The sequence below is a fragment of the Saimiri boliviensis genome, chromosome 2, assembly GCF_048565385.1.
Source record: "Saimiri boliviensis isolate mSaiBol1 chromosome 2, mSaiBol1.pri, whole genome shotgun sequence".
NCBI lineage: Eukaryota > Metazoa > Chordata > Mammalia > Primates > Cebidae > Saimiri > Saimiri boliviensis.
Genome location: NC_133450.1, coordinates 214,507,429 through 214,525,299, shown reverse-complemented (window position 1 = coordinate 214,525,299; position 17,871 = coordinate 214,507,429). Strand labels below are relative to the sequence as shown.

General features: G+C 52.7%; 1 protein-coding gene across 10 annotated transcripts in view; it reads right to left on the bottom strand.

Annotated features, from left to right (window-relative positions):
• Positions 1-17,871, bottom strand: part of DAB2IP (DAB2 interacting protein) — a 211,369-nt gene that overhangs the window by 38,543 nt on the left and 154,955 nt on the right. For 4 of the 10 annotated variants that reach the window (XM_074395286.1, XM_074395284.1, XM_074395283.1 and 1 more), the window contains exon 4: positions 3,653-3,794. The exons of 4 other annotated variants lie outside the window; for them this stretch is intronic. In XM_074395286.1, the coding sequence (XP_074251387.1) occupies positions 3,653-3,794 (142 nt within the window). 2 more of the 10 variants (XM_010335880.3, XM_010335882.3) reach the window with 2 other exon arrangements.

Sequence of the window (17,871 nt, the reverse complement as noted above, 5' to 3'; positions counted from 1 at the left end):
CATCTCTTCCACCCAAGACCTGGGTGCCATGCCACGTGGCTTCCTGGGACCATGTGGGCCATTCATATTGGGGTGATCTAGGGATGGCCTCCTGCCCCCATCCTTGAGGGCCAGGTTTCCTGCCTCAACCAAGGACCAGCCGCTTGTCCGTACAACCCCAGCTCCTAGCACTATGCTGGTTGAATGTGTTAAGTAGACATGGTTCCTTAAAAACACACACATAAAACTCTGTGACTTTGGTAAAATTAAATTGTGTGACTCAGTTTTCTCATCTGGAAAACAGGGACACCACCACCTTTGGCTGTAGGGCTCACCTGACCTGCAGCAAACTCTCCATACACAGCCCCAGTGATTAGCCCTGGCTGCCCGCATGCCCATCCAGGCTGGGCTGAAACTGCCTTCTCTGGGCATTCTGTCCTTTCCCGCATGCCCCTCCTGCCAGCACTTCTCTGGATGCTCCTGGCTTCTTCTGGGGCCCAGGACATTTTTAAGGTCTGTCTCTCACTCTGCCCAGCAGATCCTTCCTGACTCTCCCTACAGCTGAGCTCTCAAAAAGCTTCTCTGCCAACTGACCCCAGACCACCTTACCTGCTCCATCCCGTCACTCCAAGAGCAGACTTCAGAATACAGTCCATTTTAAGCAGGCATCTCACAGACTGCCATTTAAGAAGAGACGGACAAATCTAGGAACAAATGCTGGCATCCTAGACTCCAGCCCCAGTGGTCACCAAAGCTCAACTATCTCTTCCATTCCAGCCACCATTTGGAACAGAGGGACTTTGTGGCATACAAGGCTCCCTCCTTGTTAGCAGCCTGAGCTCAGAGAGGCAGAAGAGTCGAAGATGTGAAGGCAAGGAGCGTGGGGTCAAAGGAGCATGGACCTCCATGGACCTCTCCTGCATCTCAGCTTCCTCTACCGTCAAGTGGGATGCCCTTGCCTCCTGCCAGAACTTGCTGAAGATGCATCATAGTAAGGCACTCTCCGTCCTGATCCTGGGCAGTCGTACAGCCACCAGCGCAGCCACTGAGTGTCTCCACTATGTCAACACGAAGCATGTGGGGCTATGGGCCTAGGGATGGCAGCTGCCCATTCCTCCCAAACCCTGAGGTCTGGAAGTCCGCATGGGGCATCAAAGCAGCTACTTCTCAGACTGTAACTAGCAGGAGACAGCCAGGAGTGTTCAGCAGCAGCAAGACAACAGGAAGGTGGCTGTCAGTAAGCCACAGGGTCCCAGGCCACTGGCACAGGCAGAAACTCAGAGACACCATGTCAAAGAAAACCAGGAGTGTGGTTACCGAGTTCTGCCTGCTACTAGTGACCATGCACCAAAGCCACCTGTGGCTCTCAAGTACCTGCTCACCCACCATACCACAGTGAGCTGACACACCTGGGAAGTGCACGTAGCAGGCACTGGCTCTGCACCTCTGACCCTTACTCAGCTAATTGCAGTAGAGAATGAGGCTCTGAGACCTCCAGGGGCTTCCCAAGGCCAGTGTGTCAGACTTCAGGGTCCGCCCTTTTCCCCCTCATTCCATACTGGCTGACTCTAGGCTAACCTAAGCTAGCCTTGTCTGTCATTTGTCACCTGGCCCACAGGATTCCAACTGCGAAAGCAACATACTTAAAATCCAGCTTTCCAATGTACATTTCCAGGTTCCAATCCAGCCATACCAGCCCTGCTTGGCCCTATCTGGCTTATCATGCTAAACTGCATGCCTCTGCTCAAGGGGCTGCACTCCAGCAGCCTATCCCTAAGCCTGGCTCAAAGGCCACCACCTCCACAAAGCCTTCCCAGAACCGACAACTCCCTCCAGGCTCCCTCCAGGCTTTGCACCTATACACACGCCCTCTGCTCTGAAGCAAAGGCTCAGAGAGGTCAAGCAGCTTGCCTAAGGCCACAGAGGTGGAGCAGGACACCTGGCACTTGAGCTGTTAACTCCAAACTCCAAACTCTCTTCACTGCCTGTGGATGTCTCAGGTTTTCACCAAACCTACAAAATCCTATGACCAAATGCACAACTTTTAAATAACTGCAGGAACCTGGGTCACCAGAAATGTACTGAGAGCCCTGCCTTTGGCACCTCCTGGGCGGCTGTCTGTAAAACAGTGAGGACACCTACTGGCAGGCAGTCTCATCCACCCCCAGCAGTGGTAATGAAGGTGGTTAGGACCAACCTGCACTGAGACTTGGCTGTAACAAGCCCAATCCTTCCTCTGACTTCTCCAGAAATGGGTACTTGCCCAGTGAAGACGCTATCACACCAAGGTGATCTGGTTTCTGACAACTGTTTCAAGTATTTAAGTAGAGCCAAAACACACTCGTGGCCCAGACACAGCCTTCCCAATCTCCCACCCGCCTACACCCCACCCAGCGGTCCTGGGCCCCACGGACTATAGTGGAGGCAGGAAGGGAGAAGGAAAAAGAAAGTTCTGCTGAAGGGCTGGGGCAGAGATACCATGGCCCCTAAACCCCAGTGCAGCCCCACCCAGCCAGCTCAGAGCAAAGGCCAGCTCAGAGCAAAAGCTCCTCAGCTCAGAAAACTTGTCAACAGTCCCTGGCATTTCCCGGTTTTCAACAGAGCACACTACAGCGGCCGTTGCGCCTGGGGGACGGAGCGACTCACACTGGGCTTCCTCTCATTTTAAAAACTTAGAACAGCAACAGCTCTTCTTGGTGACCTGCTTTTTGGCAGGGCCATCCTAACTGCTTCTACGTCTGCACAGAGGGGCAGAGACGGCATCCCAGGGTGTTCTGGAGTCCCTCTGGGAACCGGCTCCTGTGACAGTCGCTCACTGGGGGTGTCTGCTGCCACCCAGCTCATTCAGGTACCCCTGGACCCTAAAGCTGCCTCCCTCCTGGCTTTCCCAGCCTCCCTTGTTCTAAACTCCACTCAGGCCACTCACCATCCCTCAGCATGGCCACCGGGCTTGGGAAGCCGAGTGGCTGGGCCGGCCTTCCTGCTGTCCACTGCTCCCTGCCGGCCCTGGCCAGCCCAGCCCTGCTTTGCTCCCAGACACGCCACTCCAGCCCTGTCCGCTGGGACTAATCATGGTTAGTTCAACAAAGGCTATGTTCCAACTCTCTGTAATGTGCTTTTAAAGGGCCAGTGTCCTACTTGGGCCTGCTGGGTCTTAAAGGTACAGGTTCCTTTTTTTTGCACAGGAAACAGGAAAGCAAAAAAACAAAACTCCAAAACTCATGATCAGGTTAGAGGCCCTGGGCTTCTGAGGAAGATTTTAGACACAACGAACAATAGTAAAACTTCAAATTCGGTGAAGGTACCAAAAAAGCTCAAAAATCAAACAAGGAAGCGAAACCTCAAGAATAAGAGAAGGGACGGTGGCCCTCTTTGGGCACTATGTGCTGGGCACAACATTAGGTACTTTATGGCCCGGTCTCATTTACTCCTCATCACTCCACAGACAGGCATTACCATTGCCCCATTTTTCAGAAGAGGAGGCTGAGGCCGCAGGGGCTCCCCAGCTCGCCAGGACCTGACACAAGCCAGCAGCAAAGCTAGACTACACCCCGTGAGGTTGGTCATGGCCAGTCTTCCTCCCACCTGCTCCCTCCACAAGGCCCAGCTGTTCCACGTCCTCCAGTGACTCTCCTTCACAAAGAAGAAAGAAGGGGGTGAGACGAGGAGTCACCTGTCACAGGCGTCCCACCACCAGGCTTTCAGTTTGAGCCTCAGAATCCTGCGGGGGTCAGGTCTATCTTTCTCTCCATCTTCCAGGTGAGAAGACTGGAAATCATGGCTTCTGACACAACACGAAAGGAGACAGAGGAACACTAGGGGAAGGCGAAAGCAGAGAAAACAGGGGAGTCAGAGGGAGGATGGGGGGAGAAGAAGCAGGTGCAGGGAACTGAGGCATATGGGGGCAACCATCCTTCCAAGCCAGGACTCAGGCAAGCTGGCTGAGGCCCTTCCACTGTCCACAAGAATGGGGCTTCTCCTGGGCAAGAGTGGGCAGAGCCTGACTAGCTACTGGAATAGGAGTGGGACGGGGAGAGGAAGGGAAGAGAGACTTGACTGGGTCTCAGCACCTGGTCTAAGGTATCCTCAGAGAAGCATGGGCCATTCTGGCACCTGGAGTGCCTGGGCCCACAGTAGGTGCTGTGTGGCTATCTTCTTTTTTTTCTTTTTCTGAGGTGGAGTTTCACACTTGTTGCCCAGGCTGGAGTGCAATGGTACGATCTTGGCTCACTGCAACATCTGCCTCCTGGGTTCAAGTGATTCTCCTGCCTCAGCCTCCCGAGTAGCTGGGATTACAAGCATTTGCCAGCATACCTGGCTAATTTTGTATCTTTTTAGTAGAGATGAGGTTTCACCATGTTGGTCAGGCGGGTTTCAAACTCCTGACCTCAGGTGATCCACCCACCTTGGCCTCCCAAAGGGCTGGGACAGGTGTGAGGCACTGCACCCGGCCCAGTGTGGTTATCTTCTCTCAGAAAAGCCAAGGCCAGGAGGCGTCTTCAGACCCAACTCTGCAGGAGCTGAGTCATTCAAGGATTTAGCACCCTCACTCTTGTTTCTATGATGCCTGCAAGTCAAATAAGTTTCAGCATGTATCACCTGATAGGAAAGAAGATGACCTCTGAAGCCAGACTGAGTTCAAACCTGGACTCTGCCACTCATAAGCTGTGTGGTCTTAACAGGTTAAGTCACCTCTCTGAGCTTCTCTCAAATTCCCTTCCTATAAAATGGATATAATAATAGTATTTACGTCATAGGATTGCCAAGAGGATACGGAACAAAGCCTGGCTGACAGTGAGCATGTAACAAAGGCTAGCCTTCAGCTGGGGTGCAGGAAGCTGCCCCAAGATAGCTGGAGGCACAAACAGGAAACTAGCCTCTTGGGTAGTGACCCTGGCCAAGTCATTTCTTTCTCTCAGCCTGTTTTTTTCTATAAAAGGACGCTCAGTGATTTCGAGGCAGGACTACCCCTTTGCCACCTCCCAGATGCCTGGTCCACCCCATAAGGAGACAAAGACAGAAGGTGAGAAACACTGAGAAATCCTTTGAGGCCGGAAAAAACAGCCTGCCTTGGCCACCCAGGCCCAGGCTAAGAAAGTCTGCTGGCGAGGGAGGACAGAGCAAGGGAGAAGCAAGAGCCACACAGGCTGTCAGGAGGCAGCATAAGGCTTCGCCTCTCTGGGTGGGGACCTGCTCCCAGACTTCTCTGGGTTTGTCTTCCACTGCTCAGACACGGTCATGGGATGTGATCCGGCTGAGCTCACCTTACCCATGGGGAGTTCTGCGTCAGCCATAGGGCCACCCTACATGTCTGCTGCAGAAACAGCCTCCCCCAGATGCTGGAGGCTTGCTGCAAGCATCCCCAAGGCCTGACAAGGTTCAAGGCTTGCCTCATCCTATCTTCCTGGAGAACGGTGTAATCTGATGTGCATGCAGGGAGAGGATGACGTGTCGGGCATCAGAGGAAGCAGGTGGTTGGGAGGCAGGAGGAATGCCCTGGAGTCCTGGCAGAACATCTGGCCACTATTCCTGAGAGACAGTAGGAAACCTGGGTGTCTTAAGCCCCACTCCTACTACCTCACCCCCAGGAACAGTCAGTGAGGAGAGGCCCGATTTGGGGGTTTTGCAGGTCCAGGCTGCAATTCTGGTCGTGTCACTTATCAACTGTGGAACCCTGGGCAAGTCCTTTCACTTTCCTGAGTCTCAGTTTCCTCATGTATAAAATGAGGTAATACACTATCCCCTGCAGGTAACAGATGTAAAACACTGGTTAACCAGGAAAGGCATTTAACAAAGTAACTGGGAACCCGAAAGACTCAAATTATTTGAGTGCCATTCATTCAACAAACTCTGGAACCGACCAGGGGTTCAGTAGACCTTAGGTTGTCTTCAACTTTGTGCCAACCCTGCACCCTCAAGCCAAATGAATTCGAAACCCTCCGCTGAGCCAGCAAAGTCCTAGAGCAGGGTTGTTGGGGGTGAGGGTTAGAGCTCCTGGCCACCAAAATACTGTATACAAAATCTCAAACTTCTCCAGAGCCAAACACATAAAGGAGCCTTCCAGAGAAATGCCTTTAGTGTAAAGGAAGTCTAGCTCTGCTCTGGGAAAAAACCTTGAGGTAAGCCAGGCTCCAGGACACTCTTATATAGGGGCCATGGACCCAGAGAGACTGGGGCAAGGAAAAGGGTTGATGTGGGGAACAGAGGGTCAGCAGACTCAGCGTGAGTCCAAAAACATGACAGTCAGCGAGCCCTCCAGGGAGGGGATGGAGAGGGCTCAGAGAGCTGGGAAAGATCACTGTGGGTGGCCTGTCGTGCTCCTGAATCAGAATCTCTAGGCTGAGATCCACTGGGTCAGCTGCTGGTAAACCCACACCGTGGACAGAGAACATTCAGGCCCCTAACCTGGCCCTCCCCTCTTCAGCTCCCTGGCCAGCTGGGTCCTTAAGCACTTCTCTGCCCACTACTGCCCCCGCCGCCTTCTCTTCACCTCCTTTTCCTACTGAACATATCTGTCTATTCTGACCCCACTGGGTCCCCTTGAGGACACCAAAGGCCTCCACGTGGCCAAAGCCAACTAGTTTCTGCACCTTATCACCCCCTGAATCCAGCCACCCCGCTCCAGCTTTCCTCTGTCCTCACAGGCTGCTGGCACCTCACCTCCTTTCCTCCAGGTCCTCGGGGCTGTTTCGGAGGCACTCTTCCTTAGCACAGCACCTTCCTCCGGTGGTCCTATCCACTCCCATAGCCCTAAATACCTCCAGCATGCTCACGACTCCTAAGTGTATCCCCAGACCTCCCCTCCTCTGTGCTCCGGACCCACATGTCTCCATGCCGGCCTGACAGTGCCTCCGGGACACCTCACAGAACTTTACATCTGAAATGTCCAGCATGGAGCCTCAGCAGCAAAGCCAGGAGCCCTTCCTTTCCCTGGCCTTCAGAATCCAACACAAATCCTGCTGCTACCCGCTCTGAAATCCCTTACCCCCGTTTACTCCTCTCCATCTTCCCCAGGCAGCCTACTGTCCAGGCAGCCTCCCTAGCCATTGGGAGTCAGAGAGACCCTTCAGAAATGCAAATCAGATTACTAAACTCCTCATCTTAAAGCCTGTCAATTACTCCTGACCACACTGAATAAATCCGAACTGCTTCCCAGTGAAAGTCGTTGGCAGGCGTGACCTACCTACTCCCTGACCTCATCCAGCAATACCCAACGCCTCCCACCACACACAGCAAAGTCTCTTGTTTCCTGCTCAAGGACTTTGTACTTGCTGCTCCTAGCTCCAGTGCACTCTAACAGCAAATTGGTGAGCTTCTGGCATCTTTTGCAACTCAATTCTTCCCTGACCGCTCCATCTAAGGCCCTGCCCTGCCCCCATTACTCCCTAGTGAAACACTTGGCTTGTTTGCTTTACAGCATCTTGCTCTTGCAGCTAGCAAATATTTAAGTGCAAACTTATGTGCCAAGCACTATTTAGGCACTGGGAAGACAGGTGCTGAACAAAGCAGACAGAAATCCCTGACTCACATTTCAATAGGGAACTTCACCCAATTGGGAATCACTTTGTTTCCCTACTCATTTCTTATCTGCCTCTCCTGTCAGAAGGTAAGCTCTGTGTGGCCAAGCTCTACATGTTGCATTTCTGTATCTTCAGAGAGGGTCTGATGTGGTGTAAGAGCTCAGTAAGTCCCAAGGAAATCAAGATGCAAAAAAAAAAAAAAAAAAAAAAAAATCAGGGAAGCTAAAGAACCAAACCCTAAACCTTTCTGAGAGAGACACATGACATCAAGAGCCAGGTCTTCAATGCCTCCCATGGCGTCTCTCCCTACCCCTGGGGGCCTCAAGTGGGAAGAAAAACTTCTGTGACACCCCAGCCTTCTGGGGTCAGGCAGAGGCACATGTGATCAGCTTTGTTTAACCGCTGGGGAACAGACGGGTGATGCAGACCTGGGAGGTTAGGGAGGCTTCTTGAAGAAGTTAGATCTGAACAAGGCCACCCACATCTCCCTCCCAGATTCAGGGAGGAAGAAAACAAATTTGTGTTTTAGGGCTCCGATGTTCTGTGCTCTAACAGGAAAGAAAAAAAAATGCCTTTACTTTTTATTAGTGTCTGGATCAATAAAAGTTTTAGGAGTAAAGCTTCTTTCCTGAAATACTAACTGAGAGAGAGAGAGAGAGAGAGAGAGAGAGAGAGAGAGAGAGAGAGAGAGGTGGATTATTAAATCTATCTCAGAGAGGCAAGGCTGGGAGAGATGGAGGGCACAGGAGCACGGGCAGCTTCCCTCTCACCTGTGCTGGGAGCCTCTGGCTAAAGTCCCTCATTAGCCCTGCAGACTGGGATCAAGGCCCACTCCTCATGGTGTCCTGAGCCTAAGTCAGCAGCCAGGCCAATGGACGCCCACCTTCCAGGGTCCCCACAACCTTGCCTGCTTGGCTGTCTCTGTGCTGTGCCCTAAAGCTTCTTCCCAGCCCACCTCCCACCTCCAGGCTAGAAAATCCAGGAGGGCAGGGCGTGCTTCCCTGGAAGAGGAGCCAGTTTAGCAACCCCCAGCCCCCACCTTCACTCTTCCTCCCAAGTCTGAGGGAATCTCCCACTCAGTCCCTTAAGCCTTGTTACTTTCATAGCATACCAACAAGCCCTGCTCACTGAGGACTGAGTTCTGGAACCAGGCCCCTTGGAGAAACAGCTCCTCACCCTCCAGCCCAATCCACTCCCATCCAAAGCCTGTCTGACCCCATACCTGATTACAGACCCACCCACAGGGGAGGAAGTTTCCTTGTGGCTTCTCTCCTCCCTCCCACAGAGCCTCAAACAGACCTTTGTGGCAGGGGTGCAGGTCTCTCTGCTGACCTGGTTCTGGGCACTTGCAACCCCGGAGGCCCTGGAGCCAGATCTGGCTTCCAAAGATGGCCAGGTCTCCAGTGAGCAGCCCCTCCGGCCCGGCCCAGGATCTTGCCGAAGTTGTCACCGAGAAGTCCAAGGCCACAGAGGCCCATTCCTGAAGGTGGTGCTCACCCAGGCACCTCTCTTGGACAGATCAGGAGGCCTCTCGGGGCCGGCATCTAAGATGTGAGCCTAGGAGGGCTTCCCCTTCCTGAAAAGCACGTGCTGAATCTGTCTTGCAAGCTGAAATTTCAAAAATGACTTAAATAAACACCGTGGTGACAACATCTAAAGGTTTCCGTGTCCTTCAGGAAACAAGTGGAAAATTACAGTCTTCCATACAGGTAACCACGAGGCGCAACCTCCACGTCCAAGAAGACGAGAAAGACTTCTGAAATATCGCTTCCAGCCACGGCAAGTCTCCCTCCAAGGAAGGGCCTCTGGGCAGGGTGCAGGCCGGAGCACAGAGCTCTGGGTCAGGAAAGAGGGAGGAGCCGTCCCTACAAGCTCCTCCCTTAAAATGCTGGCTCCGCCCAAGGTCATATCCAGCCCCAAGCCCCGCCTCTGGGCTTTTGCATTTGCTATTCCGTCTGGTCTGTAATGCCAGGACTGGAGACATGGCTGGTTCCTCCTCATTCTGGTCTCAGACCAAAAGTCCCATCCCAGGAGAGGACTTCCCTCACCACTCTAGCTAAAGGGGCAACTCCCACCACCCAAGTTACCACCCAGCTTCATTTTCTTCAAGGAACTGCCCTGAAGTCATCTTGTCTGTTTCTGTTTTTTACCCAGCATGAAAATGTCCGGTCCACGAGAACACGGGGCATGCCCTGGTAAGCCCAACACAGCTCGAACCAGAGCCCGGCACAAAGTAGGCACCCGACAGATGTACTGAATGAATGAATGCATTTTTCAAGCTGGTCTGAGCCAGGTCAGCCAAGCGCAGGTGAGGGGAAACCAAAGGACTTGGGGACGCACCAAGGTAACCTCCCCCGAGTGCCGCTCCCAGAGCATTCCGGGCTAATCTAGGGCTGCGCCACGCCCCAAACCCTCTCCAGCCCGGAAGTGGCCGTCCCCACCCTCAGCCCTCTGGGCACGCCCACCCACCCCACAGCAGCAGGCCCCGCCCTTCCCAGGCCGGGCAGCCGGTAACATTCCGCGGCCAGCTGCTTCCAGCTGCGGCCACTTCCCGCTCGCGGTCCGCCGCTGCTCTTTGGGCACCCTCCGGGGCCCTCTGCCTTGCAACCTCTTCCCCACCTTCGTGCGAGTCTGGGTCCTCACCGACCCCGCCAGCCCCTCACTCTCCCGCGGCCCGACTCCCGCGGCGCATTCCAGTTCGGCCCCACCGGCCCCACCCCAGGTTCCTCGGGCTTAGACCAGCGCAGCCCAGAGACCTAACCTCACCAAGGCAAACGCTTTCCCTTCCCCACATTTCCATTCAAACATTTTATCAAGTGAACACAACTGAGGTCCAGACAAGTCCAGGGGGTTGCCTACCAGGATCACCTAACCCGATTCCCCACCCCGACTTGGGACTAGACAGCCTAAGATGGGAAGGGCACTGGGTTCCCAGGCAGCAGTCCCAGGGTTCAGGTTTCTGCTCAAGCGGCGGTTTTCTCTTCTGGAAAGCATGCAGCTAGTCCAGCAGGACAGAGGGTGCAGGGAGGGAGGAGACAAGTGAGTTGTGTGAGCTGCCCAGGTTCAAAAGTGAGCCCAGAAGCCTGAGGGAGACAAACCCTCACCCACCTGCTGGCCTGGAGATTCATCCTTGGGTCACTTACCAGTTCCTCACTGAAACAAAAACCCCTAGGGGAAGGGCACACCCAGCCCACCAGGCATTTTTGGCTGGGGTCACCACTCTTCCCATCCCACTAGAGAAGCCACTGCAATGGTATCCACTTACTGAGTCTCTACCACATGCAGGGTATCATACCATCACACCTCCCTCCCTTACAGACACCAGCCAGAGGTGCTAATCCAGCGGAGGCCAGGAACCCAAAGCTGCACAGCCTCCTAATGGAAATATGAATGAACACCTGGAGTCCTGCCTAGGTCCTGCCCGGCTCCTCATCCTCCACCTTAAGGCATCACAGACCCCAGGTCAGTCCTTGGCAGTTGTAGCCTGCTCCAGGACTTCAGCAAATACAGAGCTCCTACTAAGCTGCAGGCTGTGTCAGGCACCTATTGTGTACAGGCAGGCAGGAGACTGGCTGGGGCAACTGCAGGACTGGGAAGAAGTTTTACTGTGACCCCAGCAGCAGCTCCCAATCTGGAAGGTCCCTGATTCATTCCGTCCCCTGCTTGGTCCTAGGCACCAGGCTCAGGTCTGCTGTGCACACAGGCAATCCAATACCACACAGTCCACCTATGTTTGCATCTGTTTACACCTCCAAAGCCCAAAGGGCTAGCCGGCTCCCCCTACTGCCTAAAAGGCTCCCAGCCAGAGGTGCACTTACAGTGTCTGTCCCTTTCCTTCTGAGTTTTCCCTCAGAGTTTTCCTCTCTGTTTATCCAGTCTTAATAAAGTTTCCTAGCAGGGGAAAGGTGAAGATAAGAGTCTCAGAGAGGTCCTGGGGCCAGAGAAGCCCCTTTGGCTCCAGAGCAGCCAAGCCAACAAAGAAGGGGAAAGCAGCATGCATCCTCTGAGCACCACCTCCCTCTGGGGTACAGGTTCCAAGTCAAGTCTGCCCCCACCGATTTCACAATCATGGTAACAAACAGGCACGGCAGATATTATGACCACTTTATAGATGAAATCGAGTCTGGAATAGGTAAGTCATTTGCTCAAGTTGACCCAACTATATCTGCAAGTGTGCCTCACCCCTAGACAACTGTGTCTGCACCTTTTACTTGTCCCCTCGTTTCCCTCCTCAATCGGAATACTCCTTCCTCCCAGAAGCCTTCCTAGATTTCCCTGAGGCAAGAAGCCATCCCCTGTTGATTCATCAACACTGTTATAGTATCTTGTTACAAGAAAACAGGGCTCTATGACACAGCCTTTTCCTCTGCATGACAGCTCTCAAAGGAGGGAGTCACGAGCTAACAAGAAATGAGCCTGCATCTGAGGGTGAGAATATGTCCATCTCCAGGGGGTCTCCCTTCCTCACTAGCTGTCTGCCATCCTGTCCTCTGTGGCTCCCTGCTCCTAGCCCCTGCTTAGAGGTCTGCATAATGGCTTACAGGCTCCTTTCAGCAACATCTTTAATAACATATCCAAGTACAGAGTACACAGTGACCATTCTTGGCCACATGCAGCTGGGCAAATTTCAGAGGCTGCCCTGATCCAGTCCCTCCTGGTTTCAGCATCTCCTGTGGCCACAGAACAAGCCAAGAGCCTTGGGCCTCATCTGTCAGTAGGTCCAACCTGTCCCGGCACACTCCTCACCTTTATACCTGGAGGTTGTCACTGACAGCAGTCACAAGGCCTGCCTCCTTTTTGACTCTTCCCCATGCATGTCCTGCCTTTCTCATAGTCACACCCTTGCTTCCACTAGGCTCCCCTCCTGCCCCCATTTCTAATTTTCATTCTCCTTTCAAGGCCCAGCTCAACTGCCCCCACCTGAGGGAAGCCTTCCCAGTGGCCCCAGGCTCAGGAAAGTGCACAATCTCTCCCTCTCTCTGCCTGAATTCCCGGTCTGACTCTCCTCTCCTGGGTACTGCTGCCTGCCCGGCCAGGCCTTCCTTGGGGTCTGTCCATCTCTGGTTCTCAGGGCCTAGGGGACCCCATACATGAGTGAAGGAGAAACATACACTACAGGCCGTCTTCTCCCTAGAGCTCAGGACGTTCCTGTCTTGTCTTCTTTCAAATCTGAAGATGTCCACAGCAACTGGGCTAGGCTCTCTGGGGGACTCTGGAACCCTCTTCCCTCAAAAAGCTTCCCATTTTCTTGAGTGACAAGAGAGTCTGCGCCACAACTGTCAGGGAATACCTCCAAGGAATGCCTGCACAGCCCTGTGGGGAGAGATGTACGCATCCTGGGAAAGGAGACATTTCTGGTGACCATGTCTCTCTTCTTTCTAGAGGCTGAGCAGATGACAGAGGCTCTTTCTAAAGCAGGGTGCTGCTAAAACCCACCAACTGCCCCAGAATACATCTGTAGGACACAAACAGGTACAGGACCAGAGAGGGACACCCTGTGGCAAAGTCAGCCCAGGGTCTGGCTGTTCATGGACAAGGGGCTTCTGAAGAGATCACAGCTGTACTTAGCCGAAGGCGAGAAAACAAACTTGGTATGAGATTGAGGGCCAACTCAGGAAGTAGTTTCAGTGCACCGGCTGTTAATTTATGTGAGCACATCTATACTGTGTGGTTTTATCGTCACCAACAAGCAGCAAATGTGTCCTGGCACCTGCTATGTGCCAGACCCAGCACTAGGTATTTTACAGACATTATCTCCTTTCATTCTCCAAAGAGCCATAGCTGTGGGTACCCATGCTATATTTTACTAAAAATGAAGCAGAAGCACAGAAAGGTTGGACAAGTTGCCCAAGCTCACACAGCTAGTTACTGGTGGGAGCTGGGATCCTAGGACCCTCAGCAATCTGGCCCCAGCCTGTCCCTCAGGCCTGAGCTGCCAGTGTTCAACATCTCAGAGCCTCTGCTCTCTCTTCCTGCCCCTCAGGCTCCCCACTCACCTAGTTTTGAGCTGTGTGGGTGGTTAATGTATGTGTCAGCCCACAGCACCCCCACTCCCTTCCTCCTCACCATCTATTCAGTTCTCCCAGCTCCGACTCCTTCTCCCTCCAGACAAGCCAGCCAGACTCCCGCCCATCTGGCTACTGCTGCCCTGCCACCAGCCTGGTCGCATCCCCTCCGCCTGCCAGGCCCCAACCAGTGTCTTGTGGTGATGGCTTCGCCTGGCAGAGAATCCTGGAACCTTTTCCCCACAGTGATGTTGACACATGTTCACTCCAAAAATGTAATGTTTCCATCAAAACATTTAGTGGGAGTAAATTCCCACCCATGCGACATCTCTAAAAACTAGAGTAAATCTACTCGAACAAGCAGTGAGACATGGTCAGCATCTTTCTTTCTTGGTTGTCACAGTGCCAAGTGCTGGGCAACACTCAGCACAGTGTGCCAGGGGCTGAATGCTACCAAGAGGCAAGGGAAAGAGGACGGTTACAGTTTATGAGCCTGTGACTGCTGGTTCTACTGCATAAGGCGACGGGTTCAACCTGGGCAGTCCCTTCAGCCCTGACCCCAGAGAGTCTAGTGCCACTAGCTGGGCTCCCACCAGAGAGCTGTGCCTGTGTCTCTGGCTAGGTTGCTTGCTGCTTAGACCCTAAGTCCTGCCCCCACCCCACCAGAGTAGGGCCCAGCCATCACCACACCATGTCCACATCAGGCCCAATGCCTAAGTTCACATGCATGCTTCCTGAAAGGTCAGGGAATTCAAGCCTCCCTAAACACTCCCAGCCCTGAGACCAGCAATAATATCATAGGGTAGTGCAGGGAGATCCTATGATCCTGCTCTACACCTAGACCCCATGGCTGCCAAAAGAAGAGACTAATGCCAGGAACTGTAACCCAGGTGCCTGGAGGCCAGTGTTGTAGGTAGGTGTCAGCCCACCCCAGCTCCACTGCACAATCTGGGATTACTGTGAGGCCAGAGCAGTTCGTTCTTGGGGAAGGCCCAGGCTTCTGTAGCAAGAAGCTGGAGGAGACAAGGAGAGGCCCATTGGCCACCACTCTGTTCCCACTTCTCCATGTAACCAGACAGCAATTCTACAACAAGACAGCATTTATAGCCACAATGCCACACCCCCTTAGATATTCCCTGCTTCAAGGAGGGCAGAGGGGCAGCGTCTGCTTTGGTTTCCTCTCAACGTTTCTCTAGACGCCATTCCTTACAGCCATCTGGCACGGTGTTGCCATGTGTGACATTAACCTCCTCACCATGAAATGTGCCAGAGGGAGGGATCACTGTTCCCATTTTACAGATGTGAAAGCAGGCCCACCAGGGTTAAACAACCAGTCCAAGGCCACCCAGCTGGGAAGGCAGTGACACCAGGAACCAAACATGTAAACAAGACACCTGGTCTGTCCTCAGGAAACTGGCAGTTTAGTAGAGAAGGGAAGGCATACAAATATTAAGATCAAACAAAAATATATGTAACAAGCTGTGGGCCCAGAAGATGTGGTGAAAAGTGTCAGGGCAGGGCCTGGCCCAAGAGGAGACCCAGAGAGACTGCAGGAGCATTTCCAGTTTGGGAGCAGGGAATCAGGAAAGGTATCTGGACAGGAGGATGTCCAAGCATATCCTTGAGATCTGTGTCCCCACCCAGTTCTGTGCCTGGCACATAGCGCACGCTTTTCATTGCCAGGAGGGTTAACCCTGGGCAGGCTGCTGGCATGTACACTGCAACCCAGCTCCATCAGGACAGCTCGGCCCTGTGAGGTATGTCAAAGGAGGGATCATAGGAGTAAAACAGTCAAGTTCTTTGCTCCCAGTCACACAGCTAGGAGGGTGCCAGTTGGGTCTGATTCTAGGGCTGCCTCTCCAACAAGCACTTCGTTTCTCTAAGCCTTAGTTTCCTCATCAGCAGAAAGGCTGCTGCAGACGAGCCTCCTCTACAGATGGGTGCTGGACAGTAAATGCCTATTACCTAAAGCCTAGGTCCCTGGAGGTGGTGACCACACAGTTATGGAGCCTGAACCTACACTGGCCCAGGGTGCCTACTCCTGCAGCAGGGGTGAAAATGGGTGAAAAAGGAGAGGGTGATAGGTTCCAATCATTGGCTCCTCTCTTCCTGAGCCAAGCTTGCCAAGCAATGGCCACCAATATGGAGCTGTAATTGGTGAGCCTGGCAGCGCAGGGCCCAGCAACAGACCTGGTTGGTGATGCTGTTGCAGGAAAACAGCTGAGCACAGCAAATACAGCCGGTGACCCAATTCAGTTCTGTTCTGTCTTCGAGAAAATAATTGAGTTTAAATGAATAGGTTTTCCATGTCCCCTCCGGCCTCGGGAAGGGTGGAAAGGGAGAGGAGGGAGACAGGAGCAGTTCTTCAGGCTTACTGTTGCTTATTTTTGAGTCATTAGGCCTGTGAAAAGTTTCTTTCTTTCCTTGGCAGCCAGAGTGGGGTCGGACATGGCTGGGAGGCAGCGTGTGAAGTGAGAACCACACAGCATGGAGATGAGGATGGAGGTTCAAGTCCTGGCCTTACCAATAGCTTTATGGAGTGGCCCAGCCGGTCCCCTCTGGGCCCCAGGCTCCTTATCTGTAGAACGGGAACACTACAACCCCACACACACCCACATACCTCCCAGGGTTGCTGGGAGGAGCCTTCCAAGGAGAAAAGAAGTCTGACGTGAACTGAAGAAACCAAATCTTTGCCCTGTAGGAATATAGGCCTACTGTGGCCACACCTGTTTTAAAATGGAAGCCAGAAATCTAGAGTTTCAGGTGAATGTTTAAGGTAAATGTTTTAGTGTTGGTAACTGATTTTAAACAAACAAACAAAACAATAAAAGCTTTCCACCCCATCAGGCCAAAGGAAACCTGTCTGTGGGCTACATCTGGCCACCAGCCATTCATATACTACCTCTGATTTAATGACAGCATGTATGAAGCAATTCATGACATGCTAGAGTCCTCCCACCTGTTTAATGACTTATAATTTCTTTGTCAGAGAGGCTAGGCCTACATCACTTGATAGGAGAGGTGAGGGTCACCCTCCTCCTCAAGGCTGGACTCCTTCAAGACTTCAGGGGAGAACACAGAGGGGCTGCTGCCCCCCATCCCTTACTGCAGGAAGGCAGGTGGGTATGCTGGGGCTGGTTTTGCCCTAAAAGTTAAGGATACCTGGGCTCACCTTCTGCCCAGCCCCAAATTCTCTCCTAGGATCTCAGCTTCCTCTTTGGCAAAATGGGGGTTTCTGAGAGGACCAAATGAGAAAGAGAAGGCTTAGAGATAAAGGGTGGGAACACGTGTCAAGTGTCCCCAGAGAAGTAGTGCTGCCCAGTGGAAAGAGCCTGTGGGCTGGCATTTCCTTCTTGGCTCTTGGCTGTGTGAGCCCAGGGAGGTTACCTAACCTCTCTGTACTTCAGTCTCATCCTCTCTCCACAACAGTCAAGAATCTTTGGGACACAGAGTTGTTGTGAAGATTAAATGAATTGATGACTGTCAAGTTCCTGGGAGGAAGCCTGGCACAGAGAAAAGGACTAAAAAATGACAGGCATTATTACTATTGTTGTTGTTATCTTTAATGAGAAGCATGCCAGAGAATTATGATTGGGTGATTACAATAATGTAACACAACCAGGCAAACTTGTTGTTAACAGATGAGGCCGCCTATAATTAGCACAATTATTACATATGCAAATGATGCTGCTTAAATGCTGGAGAAGGGTGTTCTCTGAAGTGTGTTTAAATAACCCTTTCCCCTGGCTCTCCCTGCTCCCCAAATCTCATTTATACTATTAATATCATTAGCAAACATTTTCTTCATAAAGCAAGATAGAATCCCACACTAGGCATGTTGAAATCAAGGAGCCCCTGCCTAGCCCACCTGGAGTTGTTCTAGAGCTCCTGGGCCAGCTGCAGGCCTCCCCACCCTCAGTGGCTCCTCTTAAGTTGGGCACTAATGCCCCTCTCTGATACAAGGAGCTCTGGAGGGTTGGAGATGTGTTCTTGGCATGGAGCAGGTCCTGTATCTGAGAAGAGGATGTCAGTAGCATTAATATGACCCATAAGTTCCCTATTGGCAGGCATATCACAATGCCTACCTTACATCTGAGAAAACCCAGTCTTTGAGTTAAGGAGCGGCCCAAAGTCACACAATTAGCAAGCTGCAGTGGAATGGGACTCAAACTTGGGTCAGACTCCTCCCTCTGGGGTCTGCTGTTCTCACCGTGGCCTGAAACTGGAGTTCCACAGACCTCTCTAACTGACGAGCCCACAGAGTCAGTTACTCCAAAACTGATCACAGGAGGCCTCTTAGAACCAGAGGCATCAACAGGTTGACATGGGTTTTGAGTGGAAGAAACTGAGATTCAGAGAAGTACCAT